The sequence below is a fragment of the Dendrobates tinctorius genome, unplaced genomic scaffold, assembly GCF_039654945.1.
Source record: "Dendrobates tinctorius isolate UK_male_01 unplaced genomic scaffold, ASM3965494v1 ptg000302l, whole genome shotgun sequence".
NCBI lineage: Eukaryota > Metazoa > Chordata > Amphibia > Anura > Dendrobatidae > Dendrobates > Dendrobates tinctorius.
In genome coordinates, this window is record NW_027361969.1 from 4,311,235 (window position 1) to 4,324,537 (window position 13,303).

Below are 13,303 nucleotides of genomic sequence, written 5' to 3' on the forward strand. Positions count from 1 at the left end.
AATGCAAAAACAACAATACCTGTGGTCGTTAAGGGGTTAAAGTGACTTTGAGGGGTCTATATGACAGAGAGTACCCTCTGTCATATAGACCCATTCTAACAACTGACACCATTCTAAAAACTGCACCCCTAAGGTGCTCAAAACCACATTCAAGAAGTTTATTAACTCTTCAGGTGCTTCACATGAATTTTTAGAATGTGGGGAAAAAAAACAAACATTTAACTTTTTTCCACAAAAAAATTAATTTAGATCCAAATTTTTTTTTATTTTCACAAGGGTAACAGGAAAAATTGACCATACAATTTGTTGTGCAATTTTACTGAGCATGCCGATAGCCCATATGTGGGGGAAAACCACTGCAGGGCTCAAAAGGGAAGGGGCATCGTATGACCTTTTGAATGTAAAATTTCCTGGAATCATTAGTGGACGCCATGGCCCATTCGGAGAGCCTAAACAGTGGAAACCACCGACAAGCGACTATATTTTGGAAACTAGACCCCTCAAGGAATGTATTTGGATGTGTGGTGAGCACCTTGAATCCCCAGGTGCTTCACAGAAGTTTATAACGTTAAGTCGTGAAAATAAACAAAAAAAAACATTTTCCCCATAAAAATGTTAATTTAGACCCAAATTTTGCATTTTCATAAGGGTAACAGGAGACACTACCACAGAATTTGTTGTGCAATTTCTCCTGAGTACGCCGATACCCCATATGTGAATGAATACTACTTTTGAGGCATGGTGCAAAGCTCAGAAAGTAAGAGGCGCAATACTGGAGTTTAGATTTTGCTGGAATGGTTTGAGGGTGCCATGTCAACAACAGAAACCATCCATATGTGATCTTATTTTATAAAGTTTGCTCCCCATTTAATTCATCTAGGGGTCCAGTGACCTTATTGACACCACATGTGACTCACAGTTTTATAGCACTGAGCAGTGAAGAAAGAATAAATTACATATTTACCATTAAAATGTTGTTTCAGCCTCAAGTTTTAATTTTTCTAAGGGTTAATAGGAATTTGAGGTCCTTTTTTTCTTGAGTGCTCCAATTCCCTACATGTAATCGAAAAATAATTTTCAGGTACAGTGCAAAGCTCAGAAGGGAAGGAGCGCCATACTATAGTGAAGATTTTACTGTTAGGCCAGGATCACACATGCGAGAAACTCGGACGAGTTTCGCATCTTAATACCCGGCACTGCCATCGGCACTCGGGAGCGAGTGTGCAGCTGCATAGAAATACATCCAGCCACATGCTCCGCTCCCGAGTGCTGGTGGCAGTGCTGGGTATTAAGATGCGAGACTCGTCGCATGTGTGATCCCGGCTTTATGGTTTGCATGACCTACTGGGAGAGCTCCTAAGTTGCCAGAAGAGCAGAACCCCCATAAGTGATCCCATTTTACAAGCTACGCCTAGGAACAAATTCATCAAGGGGTTCAGTGATCATATTGACACCATGTTTGTGTCACAGAATTTTATACCATTGGGCAGTGAAGAAAAAATAACTACATTTTTACCATCAAAATTTTGTTTCAGTCTTAGATTTTACATTTTCACTCAATGGGTAATAATAGCACCACAATTTGTTCCACAGTTTCTACTGAACTTGGCAATACCCCTTATGTGGTTTAAAAAAGTAACCATTACTGACTACGACATTTTTTGTTATTGATTTCTTTTAGTGTTTCTTAAAGCCAGAAAGTTGGCATTTGAAATGACTTTAGTTTTGTGCCATGTCTGTGATCTGCTTTTTTCTACAAAATTAAACAACTGAATGAACATCCTCCAAGGCCGGTGATTCCATCATTTTTGCCAGGGGTTGTATTATCTTTCTAACAACTGCAAAAACGCTAGCAGAGTAAACATTTTGGAAATGTTAATATTCAAATGCTCTATAAATTATGGTGTTTTACAGAAATAAACATAGAATGTCTCAACCAAAATTAACTACTAAAGAAGTTCAATGTTGATGTCTTGACAAGTATCAGCCCACTGAGACTTCAACATTCTGTAAACCCTTATCAGGCAACAGAATTCTACATGCTAACAGCAGCCACCTCTTTCACACAATAAAATCGGTGCCGGTGGGTGAGTTGACACGCATAATCAGGAATTGCAGTAATGAATTCAGGTTGGAGCAGGAGGTTAGTCAGTGCTGTAATAAATTAGGCCAGGTTCACATTGCATTTACCCAGCGCGTTCAATGCATAGCGTTGACGGGCTGGTTAAATGGTATAGCATAATGCGATCGAGTTATGCTATACCCGCTAGCGCTGAGGATTCATCAGCGCTAGCGGTGACGGAGCCTCAGACGCTGCAGCCCGCGTCCGAGGCTCCGTCACTGAATGACAGCACATCGTGAACGCGCGCCGCTTTGTGGCATACGTCGCGATGCGCCCAACAATGTAGGGCAATGGCAGCGTTAACTGACTGCGTTACACCGCGTTATGCCGCGGTGTAACGCAGTCTGTCTAACGGACTGTCTAAACGCAGTATGAACCCAGCCTTACAGAAAAGAGGTTATCCTAAATGGACCCTAAACAGAGCCTATAAAATTGTGCAGAGCAAATCGAGCCAGGCTCTTATCACTTCACGCTATGGTGCTGAGAGATCTCTGAAGTCCAAACCTGTTTGTTCTACCCCTTATAGTTTACAGTTTAACCAGATTAAAAAAATTGTCAAAAAACATATTCCGATTTTATTTGAAGATCCCACTTTGTCCTCAATTTTAGGCCCCGGTTGTCATATTCTTATCATTAGGGCTGCCACGGTGGATAATATTGTATCTTCAAGTTTTTTTAATCCCACAAAACAAAAATCTGACAAGGCTAAACTGTCCAGGTTTTTACCAAATGTGGGGGCACCCGATGTAGGACATGTTCACATGCGGTAGTTACTGATGTTTTTTGGGATCATCAAAATCAGAAACAGTTTAAAATACAACATTACATTAATTGTAATTCCAAGTACGTGGTATATTTAATTACTTGTACTGAATGTAATCTGGATTATGTTGGGTGTACCACTTGCAATTTAAAAACTAGAATATAAGAGCATATAAATGATGTAATTTCTCCCTCTAGTTTGAATCACACTTGTTTCTGTGGCATCTAAACACTTCATTAATCATCATCACAGGAGTACTGACAAAATGAAAGTTACCGATATTGAGCGATTGGTGAGATCACTAAGAGGAGGTGACATAAAACAAATGCTTATGACCAGGGAAGCCAACTGGATCTTTTAGGAGTGTGCCTGTCAGGATCCCCAGAACTGTTATACCAGACACTGCCTGGGTCCCGATGAGTATGTGGTTATACAGGGGCTTACTCGGAGTGTGGGGAGTAGCGTGTCCCGGCGCAACAGTCAGCGTGCAGAACCTGCGGCACGTGACTGTTGGGATGTGGAGGCGGAGCCAGCCGCGGATCTCCCAGAGGGAGCAGCCGCTGAGAGAGTGGCCGCAGGGGAGCTGGAGCTAACAGTGACAGGCAGCCCGAAAGGGCAGATGAACCAATGAGCGCAGAGTATAAGGGAAGTCCGAAACAGAGCCAAGGGTCCATAAGCCAGGATATCAATGCAAACACCGGAGGGAAACACAGTAGAGTAGTCAGGGAACACGCGGAGGTCAGGCACCAGAGAGTCAAAACAGATAGAACCAAATCAGCAAGCAAACACACAACGGGGATGGACCGGGTAAAAAGCCAGAGATCAAACACAGAAGTAGGCACACAGCACTAGCACAAACGCACAGGAGTCACTTAACTAAGCCAAGGGCTAAAGTATAACTGACGAGGCTGGAGGTCCACAGTGACTATAAAAACCCTCCCCATGCCCAAAACGAGGCCACAGTGTTAACCCCCGAGGCTCCAGGTCAAACTTCACCTTAAGATCATGACAGTGCCATCCTACCGGATTAAATGCCCGCAAGGAACCAATGTTCCACCATTGTGTTTTCATTGTTACTATGTGTAATATTTGTTTTTGGGGTTTTTTCCCACAAAAAAAAATTATTTTTTTTCCCCGTTTTTTTTTTTTATTGCTGTCTGCTGTAATTACCGTATATACTCGAGTATAAGCCGACCTGAGTATAAGCCGACCCCCTAATTTTGCCACAAAAAACTGGGAGAACTTATTGACTCGAGTATAAGCCTAGGGTGGGAAATGCTCCATAGATTATTCCCCCATATGGTGTCCCCAGAAGAAGCTCCATAGATTGTTCCCCCATATGCTGACCCCAGAAGAAGCTCCAGATTATTCCCCCATATGCTGCCCCCATAAGAAGCTCCATAGATTGTTCCCCCATATGCTTCCCCCATGCTGCTGCTGCTGCATGTAAAAATAAAAAAAAAAAGACATACTCACCTCTCTCCGTCGCTGGGTGTCAGGTGCCGGTGTCACTGCTAGCACCTGAGATACTCACGTGTCCTGCGTCCATGGCTGCTCACCGCTATCTGCCACGTCATCAGTCAGTGACGTTCAGACTGCAGGGGGCGCGGCGCGCACTAACCACGTCACCGCGCCCTCTGCTGTCTGAAGTCACTGACCGATGACAGACAGCAGCAAGCAGCCATGGACGCAGGACAGGTGAGTATCGCTATACTTACCCGTCCTGACGCTGTGTCTTGAGCCCCCAGCTTCTCCCCGTGCTCTCTCTTCCTGCCTTCAGCGATCATGTGGTACCGCTCATTAAAACTCATGAATATGCGCATATTCATGAGTTTTAATGAGCGGCACCACGTGACCGCTGAAGGCAGGAAGAGAGAGCACGGGGAGAAGCTGGGGGCTCAAGACACAGCGTCAGGACGGGTACGTATGACTTGACACCTCCGCCCCCTCTGACCCCCTTTGTATATGACTCGAATATAAGACGAGAGGGGGACTTTCAGCCCAATTTTTTGGGCTGAAAACCTCTGCTTATATTCGAGTATATACGGTATGCCAATTGTAGTTTTCTCTGATTTTTTTTTTTTTTTTTTTTACATTATTGCTGGGGGTTTTTTCTTTCCTTTTTACATATGCATGTGATTTTAATCAATCGTGTTTAACATCATGTGATGAGTGGATACGTTCTAATTGGTTAACCATGGTATAAATTCCATGGAGGTTATAGTACCTGTAGCTTGAGAATGGACACTGTGTTTGAAACACGAAGCCATTTATCATGTTACATCATGTCTGTCATCAACTTCTTTTTTAATTTTGTTAAATAAAATTGAATTTTATAAGAAACTCGAACAACATATACTTTTTTGATTATCATATTTGAAGTCTGTTTTTCTGAAGTTTGTGTTGCCTTTATCTGCATCAAATTTGATAAATGTCGCACATTCTAAATAAAATCCTTCTGTCTAGCACTATTCCTTCATTTAGTATTTATTATGCCACTGGAGTTAGAATGGAGACTTTTTTGGACTCAAAGCACTCTTTAAAGGGAATCTGTCACCCCTTTTTTGAGATATCATATAATGATATCATTCACTTCTGTGTCACATAAGAATTCTCTTAGTACTTTTGCTTCCCCCTGACCCCGCACCTTTCGTGCATAAATACCTTTTTTATATCAGTTCAGATGTATGTAAACTGCCACGGTCCGGTCCGCTGGGCGGGGCTTATTCACCTGCTCCCCCCCTCCCTGTCTTGCTCTACGCATTTCTTCTTGTGACACACAATTGAATGATATCATTATATGATATCTCAAAAAAGGGGTGACCGATTCCCTTTAAGAATAACTATAGGCGCCATTCAGAAAGAACTTAGCCCTGAGGGAAAATACATTGAGACACTACTTATGAAGTCCTCGTGTATTGAAGAGTATTTTGACAATATATACAGTAGGGAAGGATACAGCCTGTTCAACTGCAGAGGGATGCAGAGTGGATGAGCTTTACAACTGGAATAGTCCTGAACAGTGAACCAACTGATGTGTGTCCCTGGAGTGTTTACAGGAGCCTGAAGGATGACTGAATAGGTGCAGAAGCATAGCCCCTCATGGGCAGAACTTGCTGCTCTCTGGGTGGAGCTTCACTGAAGTGTCCCATCTACTGCCACTAACAGAAAGGTGCAAATTCAAGGAATTGTATAGGTTTCTCATCTTAAGAATGTTCCTTCACCACAAATTGTCAGCTGACTGTCAGTGGGAACTGCACACTGAAAGAACAAAGGAATTAAAATGCCTAACACTGTACAGATATGGAACCATGAGTACATAGGTGGTTTTTATCAGCTCTGTATACATATCATACTGTAGTTGCCATTTATATACAGTGCTATACTGTATTGATCTGACATTTGTATACATCTGGCATGTAGGCAACATTTGTTGATGCATATGTGACTAATCAGTACCATACTAATATTTGCATATAATTGGCAAATGTTTGTTATAATGTATGAGATGCTTAGTCTTGCCCCTAAGTTACTAATCAGATTACACGTGGAATACTATGTACAAATTTTTGTTCCTGTGTATACAAATCACATAGCTGAACCAGAGCACAGGCACAGAACAACAAACAAGGGTATTCAAGGGATTTTCTGTTTTCTCCTGGCACAGTTTTAAAAACAAACTGCGTTTTCTCACTCTCTCTCCGGGTCCAGCGTTGAGTCTTCACCATTACTCACAGTGTGATATTGTCTGCAGCATTGACAAGACATCAACATACCTCCCAAAAAATATGCAATATCAATCAAATTGGTATAATTTAACCATCAGCTTGACAGACAAAAAAAAAGCCCTCGCACAGCTCAACTGCTGGAAAATTAGAAATGTAATACGTCTCAGAATTTTTTTACACCAATTAAAAAAAAAAATCTATACGTGATTGGTATTGTGGTATTGTACTGACCTGAAGAATCATGTTTCAGTATCAATTTAGCACATAATGAACATGTAAAGAATAATCCAAAAAACAATGGAAAACTACAAGTCTCCCCACAAAAAACAAGGCTTAATATTACTATGTCGATGGAAAAATTTAAAAAGGCAAAGAAGAAAACTAAAGCTGAAAAAAAAAAAACCACGTAAAACTTTACATCTGTATTTATAAGCCAAAATCAGAAATGGCACAATCAGAGGAAAAGTATAATAGAAACACAACACCTCTTGTGTATTTATCACCCACTCCTGGTTTTAACTTGCAAATGCTGATGTAAAATACTGACCAAAAGACTGAACATGTGAACATGGCCTAATGATAATGAGTTCAGCATTTGGACGTGTGAGGGTGTGTGCAGACGCTGCGGATTAATCCGCACGGATTTTGCAAAACCCGCAGATAAACCGCAGGTCAAAAGACCTGCGGATTATCTGCGGTTTTGCCTGCGGTTTGGTCCTGCGGATTCACCATCTCCACAATGGTGGAGATAGGAACCCGCTGCGGATTCCGCAGAAAGAATTGACATGTCACTTCTTTCTGCAGTTTCACAACCGCAGCAAATCCGCGCGGATTTTTCCGCAACGTCTACACAGCGTTTTTTTTTACCATTCATTTGAATGGTACTGTACACCGCAGCTAAAACTGCTGCGGGTCCGCAGCGGCCAAAACCGATGCGGAAACACAGCGGAATCTGCAGCGTGTGCACATAACATACCCTTATTCTACTAGCATAGCTTGTCCTTCAGCCCAATAATGTTCAGTATGCTGAATTCTGTGTAAAGAATATGGTTAACATGCCTGAAAGCATTAATTAAAATAATGTCCACTTCATTAATGTAGCAAGATTATTCATATTAATGTATAAAACAGATTGACAGAGAATTATTAATGTACCTTTACAAGTGGGATAATCGCTTTGAGGTCATGATCAGATACTAGCACTTCGATGTTGCCTCTACCACCTGCTGTAGCTCCACCACCACCTGAAATGTCCAGCTGGAATGTAATTCTCCGAGATACAGCAAAGCCTACAGAGACATTACTCACAAGGAAATCCAAAAGAGCAACTTGTGGAAACCTAAAAGAAAGATGAATATGAAACTAGTTGCTAAAATTAACATAATCTAATATATTTAAATGGAAAGTACAATAATAAAAGCAATAGCATTGACATCTGGAGAGTCTCCTGGCCATGGAAGTAAAATGTCAATGTTTTGTTCACCAATCCACTGGGAAAGCATTGTTCATCTCCAAATTGCTTCTGGATCGTGGAGAGAAGTTGCTCTTGGAGGATGTTTAGATCACATTATTCATTCATGTCAGAGTTCTTAAGTAAAACTGTGAGTCCATTCCATGGATGAGAAGCTCCCACACATAAATTGTCTCTGAATGCTTTCCTGTTGGAAAGACCAGGGCATTCATAATAGCACTCATCTTTTCTTCTCTGGACAATTTTCTTCCAGATGTCCCAAAAAACCTGGAGGGGCTTCAAATAGCTTTAGCCCAGTCCTCTGAAGTTTAATTCCTGTTCTTACTGCAATGGTATTTTTCTGATGAAGCCCCCTCAAAATGCTTGGGATATCTTGTAAGAATGATTGTCAGGAAGAGAAAAGGTGAGCGCTATAAGTCTTGTGTTATGTCAACAGTAAAGCATTCAGAGAATACGAATATGTGGGGTGGCTTTTCATCCAAAGGAGTATGTCTAGTCACAATTTTGCCATGAAACTCACAAGATCTCTATCCAATTGAGAACCTGATGTCAATCCTCAAAAAGCAGGTGGACAAATAAAAACACAGAAAATGTGAAACTCCAAGCGATAATTAGGTAAAAAAGGATTGTCTTCATCAAGGATCTTAAGAGTCATCCAGCTTATCAAGGTGAATTGCAAACATCTTGAAAAGGGTAAACATTGTTTAAATTTGGAGTCTTTGCATAAATATTATAAGTTTTGAGTTGATTTAGATTTCTCCTTTGTTCACTTTGCATTTTTGCAATTGACAAAAATAAACTAACAATACTTCTACATTTAAAAGCATCATTCATTTGCAGCAATTTTTAACACCTGCCTATAAGTGTGTATATATATATATATATATATATATATATATATATATATATATATATATATATATATACACACACAGTATATATATTACAGTGGAGAAAACAATTATTTAGTCAGCCACCAATAGTGCAAGTTCTCCCACTTAAAAAGAGGAGACCTGTTGGATCCTGGAGAAGAAGAGTGACCGGTCACAAGGGGGTGAGGGGGAAAGAACCCACGTGTATCGCCCCTGAGGAAGCCACGCGGTGTGGCGATACGTGTGGGGTCTTTCTCACTCTCACCCTTGTGACCAGTCACTCTTCTTCTCCAGGATCCACCAGGTCTTATTCAGCCTTAATTACCTTCTGTCCCCCACCCTCTGTTTCGCAGAGGGTTTTTGTTTTCATCTATCCCTTTTCAAGATTCCATTTATGTGTTTTTAGGGGGCTTTAGGCAGCAACTATGATTACTGTACTGTATTATCTTTCATTGTGACTTTGTTGGTCTTACCTGGATAATTGTTTGCCACTGATATTACCATTGTATTTTTTGACAAATTTCTGGGTTTTTCTGGTGTGTTTTGATAAATTTTTGTCATTATTGTCAGTGGCTTTGTGTGTGTGTTTCATTATAACACACTCCCGGTGCACATAGTGGAGGAGTTCTTTCTGCGTGTGGGGCACTTATAAGGCCCTTCATGCTGTTGTACATTTGATAACCTTTTTTGTTTTTTTAATTGTTTTTAAATTTGTCTGTTGCTTGTCTAACTTTCATTGTCTCAATAAAAATTAAAAATTGTAATTTGTCATACCGTTTGTGGTGATCCTTGCCTTTAAACTGATGGTAGCCTTTGTTACAGTGGTCCCAGCTCTATGCAGGTCATTCACTAGGTCCCCCCGTGTGGTTCTGGGATTTTTGCTCACCATTCTTGTGATCATTTTGACCCCACGGGGTGGGATCTTGTGTGGAGCCCCAGATTGAGGGAGATAATCAGAGGTCTTATATGCCTTCCATTTTCTTATTATTGCTCCCACAGTTGATTTCATCACACCAAACTGCTTGCCTGTTGCAGATTCTGTCTTCCCAGCCTGGTGCAGGGCTACAAATTTGTTTCTGGGGTCCTTCAACAGCTCTTTGGTCTTCACCATAATGGAGTTTGAAGTGTGACTGTTTGAGGTTGTGGACAGGAGTCTTTTATACTGATAATAAGTTCAAACAGGTGCCATTACTACAGGTAATGAGTGGAGGACTAAGGATCCTCTTAAAGAAGTTGTTACAGGTTTGTGAAAGCCAGAAATCTTGCATATTTTTAGGTGACAAAATACTTATTTTCCACCATAATTTACAAAATAAATCTTGCCAAATCAGACAAGGTGAATTTCTGGATTTGTTTTCTCATTTTGACTCTCATAGTTGTGGTCTACCTAAGATGTTAATTACACGCCTCTCATCTTTTTAAGTGGGAGAACTTGCACAATTGGTGGCTGACTAAATACTTTTTCCCCACTGTATATACACAACTCTGGTAAAAATTAAGAGACCACTGCACAATTTTATAAAAATCAGCTTCTCTACATGTCTGACAGCCATTCAATTCCAGTGTCAGTTGAATTCCAGAGTACACCTTATTCTACTTAATGTGCTTCTGATTAGGTGATCACCTGAACCAAATCTTATTTAACAAAGGAAAGTATAATAAAAACCCTGCTGTGTTGTTCACAATCCTCTTGCAATACTTGCAATAGGACAAGCTGGAAGGCAAAACAAGTGCTAGTAATATCCCAAAAGTAATAGGAATGAAAAAATAACTTTTAACTATGCCAAAGGAGTTGAAAAGAAAAGTCTTGAGTGGAGAATAGAAGGGCTCAATTCTGGCTTTACTAGGAGAGGGATACAATCAGTGTCATGTTGCCTCCATCCTTAAAATTTCTAAGACGGCAGTCCATTACAACAAGGTCAAGCAGCAGACATTGGGGACACCAAAGCTACACACTGGCAGAGGGCAAAAACGGCTCTCCACTGACTGAGATGACAGTCATCTTATTCGAATGTCACTCAGCCACTGCAGGATGACATCAAGTGATCTATAAAAAGGAATGGCAAATGACAGCTGGGGTTAAGTGCACGGCAAAACAGTTCGTAACAGACTCCTAGAGGCAGGGCTCAAGTCATGCAAAGCTAGAAAAAAGCCTATCATCAATGAGAAGCAAAGGAGAGCCAGGCTGAAGTTTGCCAAAAATCATAAGGATTGGACCATAGAGAACTGGAGTAAGGTAATCTTTTCTGATTAGTCTAAATTTCAGCTTTGCCCAAAACTTGGTCGTCTAATCATTAGATGGAGACCTGGACAGGCATACAAGCCACAGTGTCTTACACCCACTGTGAAATTTGGTGGAGGATCGGTGATGATCTGGGGATGCATCAGCAAGGGTGGAATTGGGCAGGTTAATCTTTGTCAAGGACGTATGAATCAAGCCACATAAAAGGTTATCCTGGAAAAACAGTTGATTCCTTCTGCTCAGGCAATGTTCCCTAAGTCTGATGACTGGTTTTTCCAGCAGGACAATACGCTATGCTACACAGCTAGGTCAATCAATGTGTGGATGAAGGTCCACCACATCAAATCCCTGTCATGGCCAGCCCAATCTCCAGACCTGAACCCCATTGAAAACCTCTGGAATGTAATCAAGGGGAAGATGGATAGTCACAAGCCATCAAACAAAGAAGAACTTTTTAAATTTTTGTACCAGGAGCGGCATAAGGTCACCCAAAAGTGGTGTGGTGGAAAGCATGGCAAGACATATGAAAGATGGGTTAAAAACATGGTTATTCCACAAAATATTGATTTCTGAACTCTTCCTGAGTTAAAACATTAGTATTGTTGTTTCTAAATGATTATGAACTTATTTTCTTAGCATTATTTGAGGGCTGCAAGCACTGCATTTTCTTTGTTCTTTTGACCATTTCTCATTTTCTGAACATAAATACAAAATTTAGTGCTTGGAAATTCGAAAACATGTTGTCAGTAGTTTATAGAATAAAAGAGCAATTTACATTTTACTCAAAAATATACCTATAAAGAGAAAAATCAGACAAATTGAAAATTTTGCAGTGGTCTCTTAATTTGTACCAGAGCTGTATGGCTGTATGTGTGTGTATATATATATATGTATATACACATACACACACATACATATATACATACAGTACAGACCAAAAGTTTGGACACACCTTCTCATTCAAAGAGTTTTCTTTATTTTCATGACTATGAAAATTGTAGATTCACTCTGAAGGCATAAAAACTATGAATTAACACATGTAGATTTATATAATTAACAAAAAAGTGTGAAACGACTGAAAATATGCCTTATATTCTAGGTTCTTCAAAGTAGCCACCATTTGCTTTGATTACTGCTTTGCACTCTTGGCATTCTCTTGATGAGCTTCAAGAGGTAGTCACTGGAAATGGTTTTCACTTCCACCTGGACTTAGGGGAACTTGGACTGCCCATATGTTGTGCAGATGTTCCTGTATACAATTCCCGCTACTTGGTTGTGGCGTTCGATATATGCTGTTCCTGCTTGCATTTTGCATCCTGCCACTATGTGTTGGACAATTTCTGAGGTTTCTTTGCATAGTAGTCTGCACTTTGGGCCTTGTCTTGTGTGTTAGATTCCTGCTGCTATGAATCTGGTACTTAGTGCTTGCTCTTGTGCCACTATGATTAGTGTTTCTGTGCTGTCTCGGAGTCCAGCTTTCTCCAACCATTGGTAGGATTTCTCCATGTCAGCCACCTCAATTATCTGTCGATGGTACATCCCATGCAGCGGCTTGTCTTGTCATGGCACTTCATGTTCCTGTTCTTCGTTCCAGATCTGTTGTTGTTACTGCCTTAGGCAGTCTCTCAGCATCTCATCTTTTGGTGCCATTTTTCTGATGTATTCCTGGATACTCCTTGTTTCATCCGTGATGGTGGCTTGGATGCTTATCAAGCCTTGACCACCCTCCTTTCTGTTCGTATACAATCTTTGGGTGTTAGGGTGGAGACCTCCATGCATTGTGAGGAGGTTTCTTGTCTTCACATCTGCAGCTTCCATCTCTTCTTTTGGCCAGCACACTATGCCAGGAGGGTATCTGATAACTGGCAGGGCATATGTATTGATGGCGCAAATTTTATTCTTCCCATTGAGCTGCCTCTTCAGTACTTGTCTTACCCTTAGATGGTATTTGGCCGTTGCTGCTTTCCTTGCCTCCTCATCATAGTTACCGTATCCCTGTGGGATGCCTAGGTACTTGTAGCATGTCTGTACATCAGCTATGTGCCCTGATGGTAATTCCATTCCATCAGTCTTGACTACCTTGCCTCTCTTTATTACCAAATGGC

General features: G+C 40.9%; 1 protein-coding gene across 3 annotated transcripts in view; it reads right to left on the reverse strand.

Moving 5' to 3' along the window:
- Positions 1-13,303, reverse strand: part of TMEM132A (transmembrane protein 132A) — a 310,163-nt gene that overhangs the window by 91,302 nt on the left and 205,558 nt on the right. For all 3 annotated transcript variants that reach the window (XM_073560699.1, XM_073560700.1, XM_073560701.1), the window contains one exon: positions 7,769-7,952. In XM_073560699.1, the coding sequence (XP_073416800.1) occupies positions 7,769-7,952 (184 nt within the window). The remainder of the gene's footprint in view (positions 1-7,768; positions 7,953-13,303) is intronic.